The sequence below is a fragment of the Pseudorasbora parva genome, chromosome 23, assembly GCF_024679245.1.
Source record: "Pseudorasbora parva isolate DD20220531a chromosome 23, ASM2467924v1, whole genome shotgun sequence".
In the NCBI taxonomy this organism is placed as follows: Eukaryota; Metazoa; Chordata; class Actinopteri; order Cypriniformes; family Gobionidae; genus Pseudorasbora; species Pseudorasbora parva.
Window position 1 is genome coordinate 1838510 of NC_090194.1, and position 13323 is coordinate 1851832.

General features: G+C 38.7%; 2 protein-coding genes across 2 annotated transcripts in view; both read left to right on the forward strand.

The window, feature by feature from the left end:
• The first annotated feature begins 414 nt into the window (after window positions 1–414).
• On the forward strand, window positions 415–7927 carry bcl7ba (BAF chromatin remodeling complex subunit BCL7B a). Its single transcript, XM_067434248.1, has 6 exons — window positions 415–579; window positions 1571–1646; window positions 1749–1851; window positions 3316–3477; window positions 5551–5630; window positions 7019–7927. The coding sequence occupies exons 1-6, from the start codon at window positions 488–490 to the stop codon at window positions 7127–7129; spliced, it is 624 nt and encodes a 207-aa protein (XP_067290349.1). The 5' UTR covers window positions 415–487; the 3' UTR covers window positions 7130–7927.
• Window positions 7928–9159: 1232 nt separating this feature from the next.
• LOC137062751 (collagen alpha-1(XXVI) chain) overlaps window positions 9160–13323 on the forward strand; it is a 34549-nt gene continuing 30385 nt past the window's right edge. Inside the window, exons 1-3 of the mRNA XM_067433650.1 lie at window positions 9160–9338; window positions 11976–12098; window positions 12199–12302. Of these exons, the coding sequence (XP_067289751.1) occupies window positions 9208–9338; window positions 11976–12098; window positions 12199–12302 (358 nt within the window). The 5' untranslated portion in view covers window positions 9160–9207. The remainder of the gene's footprint in view (window positions 9339–11975; window positions 12099–12198; window positions 12303–13323) is intronic.

Genomic DNA, 13323 nt, shown 5'->3' on the forward strand with positions numbered 1-13323 from the left:
TTACCATTTTAATTATTTAAAATAAATAAAAGTAATATTAATGTTATTAAGTGTTGAGAATTTAAATAATTAAAATTGATTAATATAAATAATAGTGTTCCACTTTTTATAAAAGTTATTAAGTGTTGAAAATTACAACAACAATTTTATAACACCCTAATTTAAAAAGCAGCCCCCGATGACTTTTATTTTGAAAGCTACTATAACTATTAAGAGTTAAATTAAAGCGTTTAGGTTATAAACAGGCACAATTCCTAGAATACTATTTGGCCATTCGGTCGTTGACTTGATATGTTTAGTGGCGTGTTCATCTTATAATGGAGTTAACAATAAAAAATAACCCACAGCAGCCACCTGTGCCCTCAGTAAGTAGGCGGGAACTGTCAAGAAGCACTGTGGAAAGTGTAGTTGTGCGTTCTCGCGAGATTTGCGCAGCCAGACTGCGAGACCGACACGATTCCAGTAAGAGTACCGATAAAATTCAGAAATGTCGGGTCGTTCGGTCCGCGCAGAGACCCGAAGCCGCGCTAAAGATGACATTAAGAAAGTAATGGCCGCCATCGAGAGAGTACGGAGATGGTGAGTATAACGGTCGGCGCCAAGACACTTTGAAGGAGAAATGTTTTTCAAAAGAGAAACTTCAGTCGGAAAGGAGGAGGAGTTTCATAAGAGGATGCTGTTTGATTGACACAAGAGACAGCCAATGCCCGCGCACTTGTCTTTGTGTTCTCGAGGGACAAGTGGCAAAAAGAGGCGGGACTTAAGAGGACTTTTAAAAGGGACTGTCCGTCACCTTTAATAGCTGACAGATTTACTGTTGTTTTCTCTAGTTTATATCATCTATTATACATTTACTGTGCATCCAAACACATCCAATCAGTGTTTAGATTATTACTATTCATTGTTTAAAATTATTTAAATAAAGTAATTCTCAACACTTAATAACATTTGATAAAAAGTGAACATACTTTATTATTTCTAGTCATTTTTTTAATTATTGAAATAATTAAATGGTATTTCTCATCACTTAATAACATTAATATTACTTTTATTATTTTTATTCATTTAAAATAAAAACATTAAATGGTCATTCTCAACACAACATTTAATATTACTTTTATTATTTTTATTCATTTAAAATAAAAGTGTTAAGTGGTAATTTCAACACTTAATAACAAAAATTACATTTATTATTTTTATTCATTTAAAATAAAAAAATGAAATGGTAATTCTCAACACTTAATTACATTAATGTTACTTTTATTATTTTTATTAATTTAAAATAAAACATATTAAATGGTAATTCTTAGCACTTAATAACATTATTATTACTTTTATTATTTATATTCATTGTTTTCAATCATTTAAATAATTACTTAATATAATTGTTTAAGTAAAACAAAACACTTTTGTGATTGAAATAAATGTTGGATAGGGTTCAACTCATCAACAAATGGACCCTGTAATCCCACGTCCCAAACTTTCTCCGTCTGGAAACTCGATAAGTGTTTTTTTCTGCATGGTTGCGTTTTAAACATGGAAACTTGATCGAGCTTTTGCTCCATTTCAGGGAGAAGAAATGGGTCACGGTTGGTGATACTTCATTAAGAATATTTAAATGGGTTCCTGTGGTGGACACAAAGGAGGTACGACACATCTCATGGTTTTAATTGTACCTTCATGTCATTTGGATAAATGAGAAACTACATGCATTGTATTTACTGTATCTGTAACCTGATGTCTTTTAGAAGGAAAAGAGCAAAGTGTGTGTGGGTGGAGAAAAGCAAAGGAAGAGTTTTCCCACGGAGGAGGCGTCTGATAATGCCTGTTCTGTACTATTAGATTTTCAAGGTAAACCAATGCAGGGTTTAAAGGGTTAATCAGGGTTTCTGCTGGTCTTCATTTGACCGTCCACAATGTAAGGCCTTAAAATGTCTTAAATTGCAGCAGAAAGTCTTAATTTCAATATCGTGGCATTACATTAGAGCCCTATGAGTTCTGTGATGCAGAATCCATTCATAAAAATGTAATTTACTGTATAATGAGGAATGTCTCAGAATTTGTCAAATGTTGAATAAATCAAAAGTAGGTCTGACACTTAAAGGGACAGTTCACCCAAAAATCCTCATTTCCTCGTCCTCATGTCGATCCAAACCCGTCAGACTTTCCTTCATCATATAAAGCCATCGAGTCTCTTCAGAACATCTGGAATAATCCGCTCGATCCGTATGGATCAGTTTTAGGATCTCTTTATGAACTTTCTGAAGCGTCAGTGGAAGTTGCTTAGACTGTCAATGGAGGACAGAAATCTCTCAGATTTCATTACAAATATCTTCATTTGTGTCACGAAGATCAACGAAAGCCAGTCACATTTCATTTAACAATTAAAGCAGAATAAACTAAAACAATAAATTAAACAGATTTCATAGGGCTCTAGATTAAATTGCATTCACTGCAAACATGATGTTCTTCCTCAGGATTTTAGTTTTCCAGCACAAATATCTAAACACTTAAATCAAGAGACATTTATGACATGCAGAATGAAGATATGAAGTCTTGTTTTCTGAGAAACTGAACAAAATGAAGTGAGTTTATGATTAAAACAAGAACAAATATCTGTCATTGGGTATGAAAATGACTAACATTTGAATTAAGTTGATTTTTCTGAACACATCAGCAGATATTTGTTCTTGTTTTAATCATAAAATCACTTTCATAAGATTTCTTATCTCAAACTGTAAGCTATTTGTTTTTGTCAAAATAGTTAAAAAATGTATGGAGATCTTTTGGAAATTGTGTTTTTTCAAACTTTGAAGTGTCACTAATGCTACTCATTGTGTGCTATTACATATTGACGTGTTGTGTTCCCTTCAATGTAATCCTTTGGTTACACTTTATTTTGATAGTCCACTTTAGACATGTTACTAACTATAAGTAGCATGTCAACTAACTGTCATAAAGTATTTGTAGACTGTCTGATTAATATTTACTAAAATTTTATTTTGTCAGTCCCCCAACAGACATTCTACTAACTATAAGTAAATTGGAAACTACAATTTAACTTATTCTACTAACCCGAACCCTAACACCTAACCATAACCTACCAGTCTACTGACAGTATGGTAATACTCTAATGAGAGTTAGCTGACATGAAGTTGCAAAGTTACTTATAGTTAGTAGAATGTCTAAAGTGGACTATCAAAATAAAGTGTAACCAATCCGGTTATTTTCTTTAATTGGTTTAAAACTTAAAAACGATTTGTTCACATGATTTCTTTCTTCTTGTCACATTGTGATGTTCTCCTGCCTTCTCAGACGAGAACAGCAACCAGAGTTCTCTGTCAGACTCGTCCCAGCTGAAGATAGCGGCGGACAGCAGTAATAACTCCAGCGAGCCGGTCAGTCCTGCGCCTCAGAGTCTGGACTATCACACCGATGACCCGCAGCCGCCCACACTCGGGCAGGAGATCATGGAGGGTCAGACTCATGCTTCATGTGGACCTCATTCATTATTATAGTATATTAGATCAAATTTATCAGTCTATCAGAAAGATGGATGGATAGTTAGATGGATGGACGGATGGACGGATGGATGGATGGATGGATGGATGGATGAATGAATGAATGGATAGTAGGATGGATGGATGGATGGATGGATAGTAAGATGGATAGATGGATGAATGAATGTATAGTAAGATGGATGGATGGATGGATGGATGGATGGATGGATGGATGGATGGATGGATGGATGGATGGATGGATGGATGGACGGATGGACGGATGGATAGTAAGATAGATGGATGGATAGATGGATGAATGAATGGATAGTAGGATGGATGGATAGTTAGATGGATGGATGGATGGACGGATGGATGGATGGATGGATGGATGGATGGATAGTTGGATGGATGGATGGATGGATGGATAGTTAGATAGATGGATGGATGGACGGATGGATGGATGGATGGATGGATGGATGGATGGATGGATAGTAGGATGGATGGATAGTTAGATAGATGGATAGTTAGATGGATGGATGGATGGATGGATGGATGGATGGATGGATGGATGGATGGATGGATAGTAAGATAGATGGATGGATAGATGGATGGATGGATGGATGGATGGATGGATGGATGGATGGATGGATGGATAGTAAGATAGATGGATGGATAGATGGATGAATGAATGGATAGTAGGATGGATGGATGGATGGATGGATAGTTAGATAGATGGATAGTTAGATGGATGGATGGACGGATGGATGGATGGATGGATGGATGGATGGATGGATGGATGGATGGATGGATAGTAAGATAGATGGATGGATAGATGGATGAATGAATGGATAGTAAGATGGATGGATGGATGGATGGATGGATGGATGGATGGATGGATGGATGGATAGGTAGATAGATGGATAGTTAGATGGATGGATGGATGGATGGATGGATGGATGGATGGATGGATGGATAGTAAGATAGATGGATGGATAGATGGATGAATGAATGGATTGTAAGATGGATGGATGGATGGATGGATGGATGGATGGATGGATGGATGGATGGATGGATAGTTAGATAGATGGACGGATGGATGGATGGATGGATAGTAAGATAGATGGATGGATGGATGGATGGATGGATGGATGGATGGATGGATGGATGGATAGTAAGATGGATGGATGGATGGATGGATGGATGGATGGATGGATGGATGGATGGATGGATAGTAAGATAGATGGATGGATAGATGGATGGATAGTAGGATGGATGGATTGATGGTTAGATGTTTTAACACATCACTAGCATGAATTAGCATGTTTAGTCACATTGCTAGCATGCATTAACAGTTTGTTAACATAAATTAACATGTGGTTAGGACTAATTAGCGCAGTGCTAGTCTGAATTAGCATGTTTCAACACATTGCTAGCATTTTTTAACATTACTAGTTTGAATTAGCACATTGTTATCATGTGTTTAACACTGCTAGAGTAAATTAGCATGTTTTGCACATGGCTAACGTGAATTGGCATTTTTTTTAATTGTTAGCATGAATAGCAAATTGTTTACATGTTTTAAGACACATGGTGGCATGAATTAGCATGTTTTTACACATCAGAAAATTTGCTAACATGATTTAACATGCTAGCATTATTTAGCATTGTTGCTAGCCTGATTAACACGATGAGACCCTGATGTAACATGTTTGCTAGCATGATTTAATATTGTACTAACTTAACAGATTGCTAGCAGGATAAGCTCATTAGCATGTGCTAATATAATAATAACTGTAATAATATGCATGTTTTACTATGCTATTGTAGCATGTTTGATCATGAGAGTATATTCAGTGTTTTATAAACCCTGTAGCTTTAATAAATCGTTCTTATGAATATTTAGTTTCCACAGTAAGTTGTTTTCCATCTTTGTGTCATTATGATTTGTTCTGAATCTGAACAAATGTGTTGTGCTCTTATCTCCTAAAACCCAAAGTTGGCTGAGATCTTCTAGTCAGCTGACCCACTTTAATAATCTTGTGTTCTCTAGAGCCGCTGCTGCAGTCGAGTGAGATCGCAGATGAGCCGCCGACTCTGATCAAAGAAGATCTTCTTCCTCTCACGGCTCAGGTACAAACACTGCAGACCCTCAGAGCTTCGCCACAGCAGCAGAACCAGGCCAGAGCGTACACCCGCGGCTGGGGGCCTTAGTGGCCTTCAGATTCAATTATGCTTTTAGGTTTTATTGGTAATGTTGTAGTACATCAAATTACATAAACACCTATATCAGGCATAACATTATGACCGGTGAAGTGAATAACACTGATGATCTCTTCATCACGGCTCCTGTTAGTGGGTGGGATATATTAGGCAGCAAGTGAACATTTTGTCCTCTGAGTTGATGTGTTAGAAGCAGGAGAAATGGGCAAGCGTAAGGATTTGAGCGAGTTTGGCCAGATTGTGACGGCTAGACGACTGGGTCAGAGCATCTCCAAAACTGCAGCTCTTGTGGGCTGTTCCCGGTCTGCAGTGGTCAGTATCAATCAAAAGTGCTCCAAGGAAGGACCAGTGGAGAACCGGCCACAGGGTCATGGGCGGCCAAGGCTCATTGATGCACGTGGGGAGCGAAGGCTGGCCCGTGTGGTCCGATCAAACAGACGAGCTACTGGAGCTCAAACTGCTCCAGAAGTTAATGCTGGTTCTGATAGAAAGCTGTCAGAATACACAGAGCAGCTCAGTTTGAGGCGTATGGACCAGTCAGGGTGACCTCTGACCCCGCCGAAAGCACCAACAGTGGCACGTGAGCATCAGAACTGGACCACGGAGCAATGGAAGAAGGTGGTCTGGTCTGAGGAATCACGTGTTCTTTTACATCACGTGGATGGCCGGGTGTGTGTGTGTGTGTGTGTGTGTGGCTTACCTGGGGAACACATGGCCCCAGGATGCACTATGGGAAGAAGGCGAGCCGGCGGAGGCAGTGTGATGCTTTGGCCAATGTTCTGCTGGGAAACCTTGGGTCCTCCATCCATGTGGATGTTACTTTGACACGCTCCACCTACCTAAGCATTGCTGAGACCATGTTCAGCCTTTGATGGAAACGGTATTCTGGTGGCTGTGGCTCTTCCAGCAGGATAATGCTCCTGACACAAAGCACAAATGCTTCAGGAATGGTTTGAGGAGCACAACAACCAGTTTGAGGCGTCGACTCGGCCTCCAGATTCCCCAGATCTCAATCCAGTCGAGCATCTGTGGGATGAGCTGAACAAATAAGTACGATCCATGGAGGCCCAATGTCACATCTTACAGGACTTAAAGGATCTGCTGCTAACATCTTGGTGTCAGATACCACAGCACACCTTCAGGGGTCTAGTGGAGTCCATGCCTCCACGGGTCAGGGGGACGAACACAATATTCATTCATAATGTTATGCTTTTATATATGGACCCCCAAACCTTTGTACTAGTAACTTAATAACCCAACAATATTTTGTCAGCTAGTAATTGTTCCTTTTTCTCCAGGTGCCAGAGGACGAGGACGAGGACGAGGACGAGGACAGTTGTGGAGCCCCACCACTGAAAAGAATCTGTACCGAGCAGGTCTCGGTCATCCAGGCGGCCCCTCAGAGCTAACACACACACACACACACACACACCGTACACTGGGCATTGATAATCAAACTGATCACTGACCTTCCTAGAACTGCTGCAGAAGACACAACGTGGACCAGACATCGAGAAAGCACTATATTTATTATCACATGATAGCTTTGCATTTTAATGTCTGCAGATCTCGTAGTAGAACGAAGCATTATTATTTTAAGGTTTATAAGCCAAAATCAAATAAAAGGCAGACTACGAACTGGACATTCCTGGAGAGAGCAGATGAATGTGCGCTCACTATAACGCCCGTCTTGTTGACATCGCTATTACAGATATTAATATGCTGATGGTTTTATTTTATAGCCAGTGGAATGTGATGCTTATTAAAAAAAGGAAGCCATAAAATAATGTAAAGCTGACTGAAGGCTTAGCCAATATTGAAGAAAATACAAAACCAAGACACATTATAAGACAAGGGTACTTGAAATATGATTTAACAGTAATAATAATCTCATTCCCTTTTAAGAAATACAATGACTCAACATGCAGAATGTGTTCGATCTATATTTCTGTGAGTTTCCCTGTAGATGAATGTTTAAGTTATGATTGAGAAGATGTGAATAATGTTTGCAGATCCTGGTCTCGCGGTCTCTAGTGCCTCCGACTGTTTGTTTGTCTCAATGTTACGCATACATTGAAAGAAGTTATTATTTAGTATGTTTGTAATATTCATCAAGTTTTATAATAATGGCGTTTGTCTAGTGGGCACATTGAGGTTGTTATTTGAAGCAAATATTAAAATATTAGACATTCATTTCAAGAACCTTTTTTAAAGTTTCTTTTGTTTGTCATTCTTTAATGATAATAATAATAATATACACTACCATTACATTTATTTATTTTAAGAAATCAATAGTTTTATTTCAGAATGGACGCATTAAATTGATCAAAAGATGCAAATAAGAACATCCATCTTTTATTAATACACTAAAAATATTAATATTATCTAACATTGCTTTATTACCGTTATATATCCTTTCTACTCACTATAATAACGCACTGTTAAATGTATAGTTTATTCGTTTATTTCAATCTAATTCAAGTGTGTGAAATAAATAAGTGATTAAATGTTAAATTAACATGATAAAATATTAAATCAATTTGATTAAAATAAATTAATACAAATGTGATTGAAACACATTATTATTATTTTAATAGATTAATACAAATATTTTAATCTTTTTTATTTTTAAATTGTATTATGCTAATTTAACATTTAATCACTTTATTTATTTTAATTGTGTGTGTGTGTGTGTGTGTGTGTGTGTGTGTGTGTGTGTGTGTGTGTGTGTGTGTGTGTGTGTGTGTGTGTGTGTGTGTGTGTGTGTGTGTGTGTGTGTGTGTGTAAAATGGTATTTCTCAAACTTTACTTTTAAAATGATTATTAATACAATTTCACTCAAGGCTTTTTCACATATTTATTTAAATCTCATTTATTTATTTATTTATTTTACATTTTTATCATGTGTTAATTTATCATTCACATATGTATTTGTTTAATCTAATTCATTACTATTTTTCTCTAGACTTTTAAGCAAATTTAGAAATAAGAAATTAATTACATTTATAATAAAACACATAAATATAAACTTTAGTGTACATCTGTGGTATTAAAACGCGTTTGACCAGCAGGTGGCGCTGAAGCCCCAATTTCCATTTTCAATTAGAACTATTATTTATTCTTTTTGCCTATCAGTTTTATTAGTATTTCTTCACATATCATCATTGCATGTTAGGTTGTCTATCTATGTTATGTTTTTCTCTATTTTCCTCAGGTTGTGTTTTTGAACTCATCATGTGTTTGATAGATTATACACCACCTGGACGGAGTTTTGGATGTCAAACCCCTGCAGCATTTTTGGCCATGCTAACTATGATGTAGTAGAGACTAGATAGTGTGCCAAATAGGTTATGAGACACAACCAGTGCTTTTACTCCTGAAGAGCTATCTCTCCTAACTCAGGACTTAAAACGACTCATAACACACACACACACACACACACACACACAGCAGAGAAAGCGCAGGAATACGCGAGGACTGTCGGACCATGCGTGAGGGATTCTGGAAACTTCTTTGTGTGTTCATGTTGTCGCTTCGCCCTTTTAAAGCCTCAGCTGCTGTTTATCCTGTCCCAGTGAGACTGCAGTCCGAACACACTGGAGCAAACACACTCAACAGGTAAAGCCGTGTGTGTGTGTGTGTGTGTGTGTGTGTGTTACAGCTGGAGCATCACTAGGTTATCAAACTGATTGATTTAAAGCCTCAGTTTAATGCAGGATGATGGATTAAGGTCAATGAACTCGAGTTATAGTCGAGCTTAAATACTTTTTGATTTACTGTCGTTTGAAATAAATACATTTTTTTGTGCAAGATTTACTTTGAAACAATTTTCACTCAGAAATTGCTAGTTAAAAAAAAACACATGAAATTAAACATTTTGAAGTAGAAAGAAATATTAAGTTATTGTAAACCGTATTTAAATTATTTTTATCTATCTATCTATCTATCTATCTATCTATCTATCTATCTATCTATCTATCTATCTATCTATCTATCTATCTATCTATCTATCTATCTATCTATCTAATATTTCTATCTATCTATCTATCTATCTATCTATCTATCTATCTATCTATCTATCTATCTATCTATCTATCTATCTATCATTTCCATCTATCTATCTATCTATCTATCTATCTATCTATCTATCTATCTATCTATCTATCTATCTATCTATCTATCTATCTATCTAATATTTCTATCTATCTGTCTGTCTGTCTGTCTGTCTGTCTGTCTGTCTGTCTGTCTGTCTGTCTGTCTGTCTGTCTGTCTATCTATCTATCTATCTATCTATCTATCTATCTATCTATCTATCTATCTATCTATCTATCTATCTATCTATCTATCTATCTATCTATCTAATATTTCCATCCATCCATCCATCCATCCATCCGTCCGTCTGTCGACCCCTAATTGAATTCCCAGAAAAAGAACAAACCAAGCCAAAGCCAAAAGTATTTCTTTTAAAAATGAAACATTCTTTTTCCCAACAGATAGTGCGGCAAAATATTTAGTTGTCTGACATGCGGTTGAGGTTGAGCTCTTTAGTCTAGACGTGTGTGTCTGTGGTCCGGTCACGACTCATCACAATCTGTCCCACAATGAAGAACAATGACATGAAAGACAAAACGGTCACAATCCTGGGATATTTTTCTGAACCATCTGAGACGTAAAATAAAACATTTGCTATAGTTATTTTCAAGAATGCATGTCAGACTCTTCTGGGTGTTATATGAATGTCGGGAGAGAATAAATCGTTTAGTCGCCCATGGTAAAGGAAAAGAGATATGCTTACGACACCGAGAGGCTCTCCAGAGGATCCTCGGCCCACTGTGCCATATTTCATTTTGCTTTTGAAGTTCATGAAGAAACCTTTTGGCACTAAAACTACTGAAGTCACATGCTTGTTTGTTTTGCAATACCATGTGAGTTTTGTGAAGAGGAAATATAGGAAGAGATTTATCACATGCACTATACTGCCAAAAGTATTGGGACGCCCCTCCCAATCTCTGAGTTCAAATGTTCAGTCACTTCATGGCCACAGGTGTATAAATCAAGCCCTAGGCCTGCAGACGCTTCTACACACATTAGTGAAAGAATGGGTCGCTCTCAGGAGCTCAGTGAACTCAAGCGTGGGGCCGTGATAGGCTGACACCTGTGCAATAAGTCCATTCCTGACATTTCCTCACTACTAAATATTCCACACTCAACTGTTAGTGGGATTATAACAAAGTGGAAGCCATTGGGAACAACAGCAACTCAGCCACGAAGTGTTAAATCCCAGAGCGGGGTCAGCGCATGCTGAGGGTCACAGTGCGCAGAAGTCACCAACTTTCTGCAGAGTCAACAGCTCCAGACCTCCAGACTTCTGTGGCCTTCAGATGAGCTCAAGAACAGCGGAGAGAGCTTCATGGAATGGGTTTCCATGGCCGAGCAGCTCATCCAAGCCTTACATCACCAAGAGCAATGCAAAGCGTGGGATGCAGTGGAGTAAAGCAGCCGCCACTGGACTCTAGAGCAGTGAGACGTGTTCTCTGAGCGACCAATCACGCTTCAGTCTGACAATCCCATGGACGAGTCTGGGTTTGGCGGTTACCAGGAGAACGGGACTTGCCTGACTGCAATGTGCCAAGTGTAAAGTTTAGTGGAAGGGGGGTTATGTGGTGGGGTTGTTTTTCAGGGGTTGGACTTGGCCCCTTAGTTCCAGTGAAAGGAACTCAATGCTTCAGCATACCAAGACATTTTGGACAATTTCATGCTCCCAACTTTGTAGTTTGTGGACGGCCCCTTCCTGTCCCAACATGACTGCGATCCAGTGCACAAAGCGTTGGTCCATAAAGACATGGATGAGGAGTTTGGTGTGGAGGAACTTGACTGGCCTGCACAGAGTCCTGAGCTCAACCCGATAGAACAGCTTTGGGATGAATTAGAGCGGAGACTGAGAGCCAGGCCTTCTCGTCCAACATCAGTGCCTGACCTCACAAATGAGCTTCTAGAAGAATGGGCAAAAATCCCCATAAACACACTCCTAAACCTTGAGGAAAGCCTTCCCAGAAGAGCTGGAGCTGTTAGAGAGGGTGGGCCGACTGCAGCATAAACCCTACAGATTAACAATGGGATGGCATTAAAGTTCATGTGCATGTAAAGGCAGATGTCACAACACTTTTGGCCACATAGTGTACTCTCTACCTTAAGCTCTAATTTGAGATTTCATTGTCTTTGTCATTATTATTTTTTCATCGTGGGACGAATCAGGAACTGGTGCCAATACACCGTTCAGAAGACCGTTTCATGTCAGACACAGAATGGGACAGAGACTGTTGTGCAGCGACTTTTTCAGAGTTGCCGATGGCCTGGACCGTGTTCAAACCTCATCAGGTACGGAGAAAATGAATAATCTCATGATATATACGCTGGATTTTACTCTCACACGACAGCTAACAGATTCTGTATATGTTTCGCCTCTGTATTTTCCCAGCTACAGAACTCTGGTGAGACCTGTGTACAGAGTGACCTACAGGAAAATCACTTCTCTGGAATGGCGATGCTGTCCGGGATTCAATGGGGGAGACTGCAGAGATGGTGAGGGAGCTCAAGAGTATTACTGAAGCTTTGGAGTCAATTACATTGACATTTATTAGCTGTGCCAAGACAATTGTTGGAAACTCAGTAGTGAAGACCAGAGGCCTGTTGCATGAAGCTAGCAGGATTAGAGTTAACAAATCCACATAAATCTTGGTTTTAAATCTTGCTAAACCTGGTTTAGATCAAGTTCAACCATTTCTCAAAGCTCGGTATAAACTTTCTCTGTCAACTCAGGTTTAATCCAGAGTTTGCGATCAATTCTCAAGCGCGTGCACCTGAAAGTTATTGCATCTTTACTTGCAGCTGATTGGTCCAGTTTGGGTTTGCGATCTCTAACCCAGAATAAAACCTGCTCTACAGGTTAGCCGTGTAGTGTCAGTTACCATGGTGATGAACCATCCATCTTCTTGAGCCCAAAAAAACTGAGTTTGCTCAAACTAATCTCGAACTTACCTGGGTAATAACTGAAAACAGCTTTGTGCAACAGGCCACATGAGAACTTGGGGTATATCTTTCCAGCAGGTGTTACTCTTTATTGAAAAACACGTGCCGTCGGTAGATGCAGTCGTCCAAATCTAATTCTAAACAATATTTGTTGTAATTTATCCACGTTTTCAGAGGGAGGGATTTACACAGTAGAGGAGGAGACGATCTACACAAAAGGATGCAAATGTTGTCTAGGTAAAAGGACCCAGCCCAGACATTTCAGTAGGTGCGTTTACATGGAGCACTGTAATTGGTTTAAGTCTAATCCGAATGAAAATGCTCCATATAAACACCTCAATCAAATGCCCAAACCAAATAAAATTGTAATCGGTTTGAGAGGAGTGGGATAAACCTTTTCATGATTTGATCGAACGAAAAATGTAACCATGTAAACGACCTGACCCGATTACTTTTGAGTGTTCGTCCTTATATGACGTGATACACAGCGCGCGCCGCGCTCACACGCAGGCTATAATGTTGAGAGGAAAGTTAATTTTTCTGAGGTGTAAACTTTTTATTTCGTTAGACGTTA

Excerpts from the sequence above, each read along its gene's own strand:
- bcl7ba (XM_067434248.1), top strand. The coding sequence starts at position 488 with ATGTCGGGTCGTTCGGTCCGCGCAGAGACCCGAAGCCGCGCTAAAGAT. Across the intron at positions 580-1,570 it reads ATCGAGAGAGTACGGAGATG|GGAGAAGAAATGGGTCACGG; the intron begins GTGAGTATAACG and ends GCTCCATTTCAG. Across the intron at positions 3,478-5,550 it reads CGGGCAGGAGATCATGGAGG|AGCCGCTGCTGCAGTCGAGT; the intron begins GTCAGACTCATG and ends TGTGTTCTCTAG.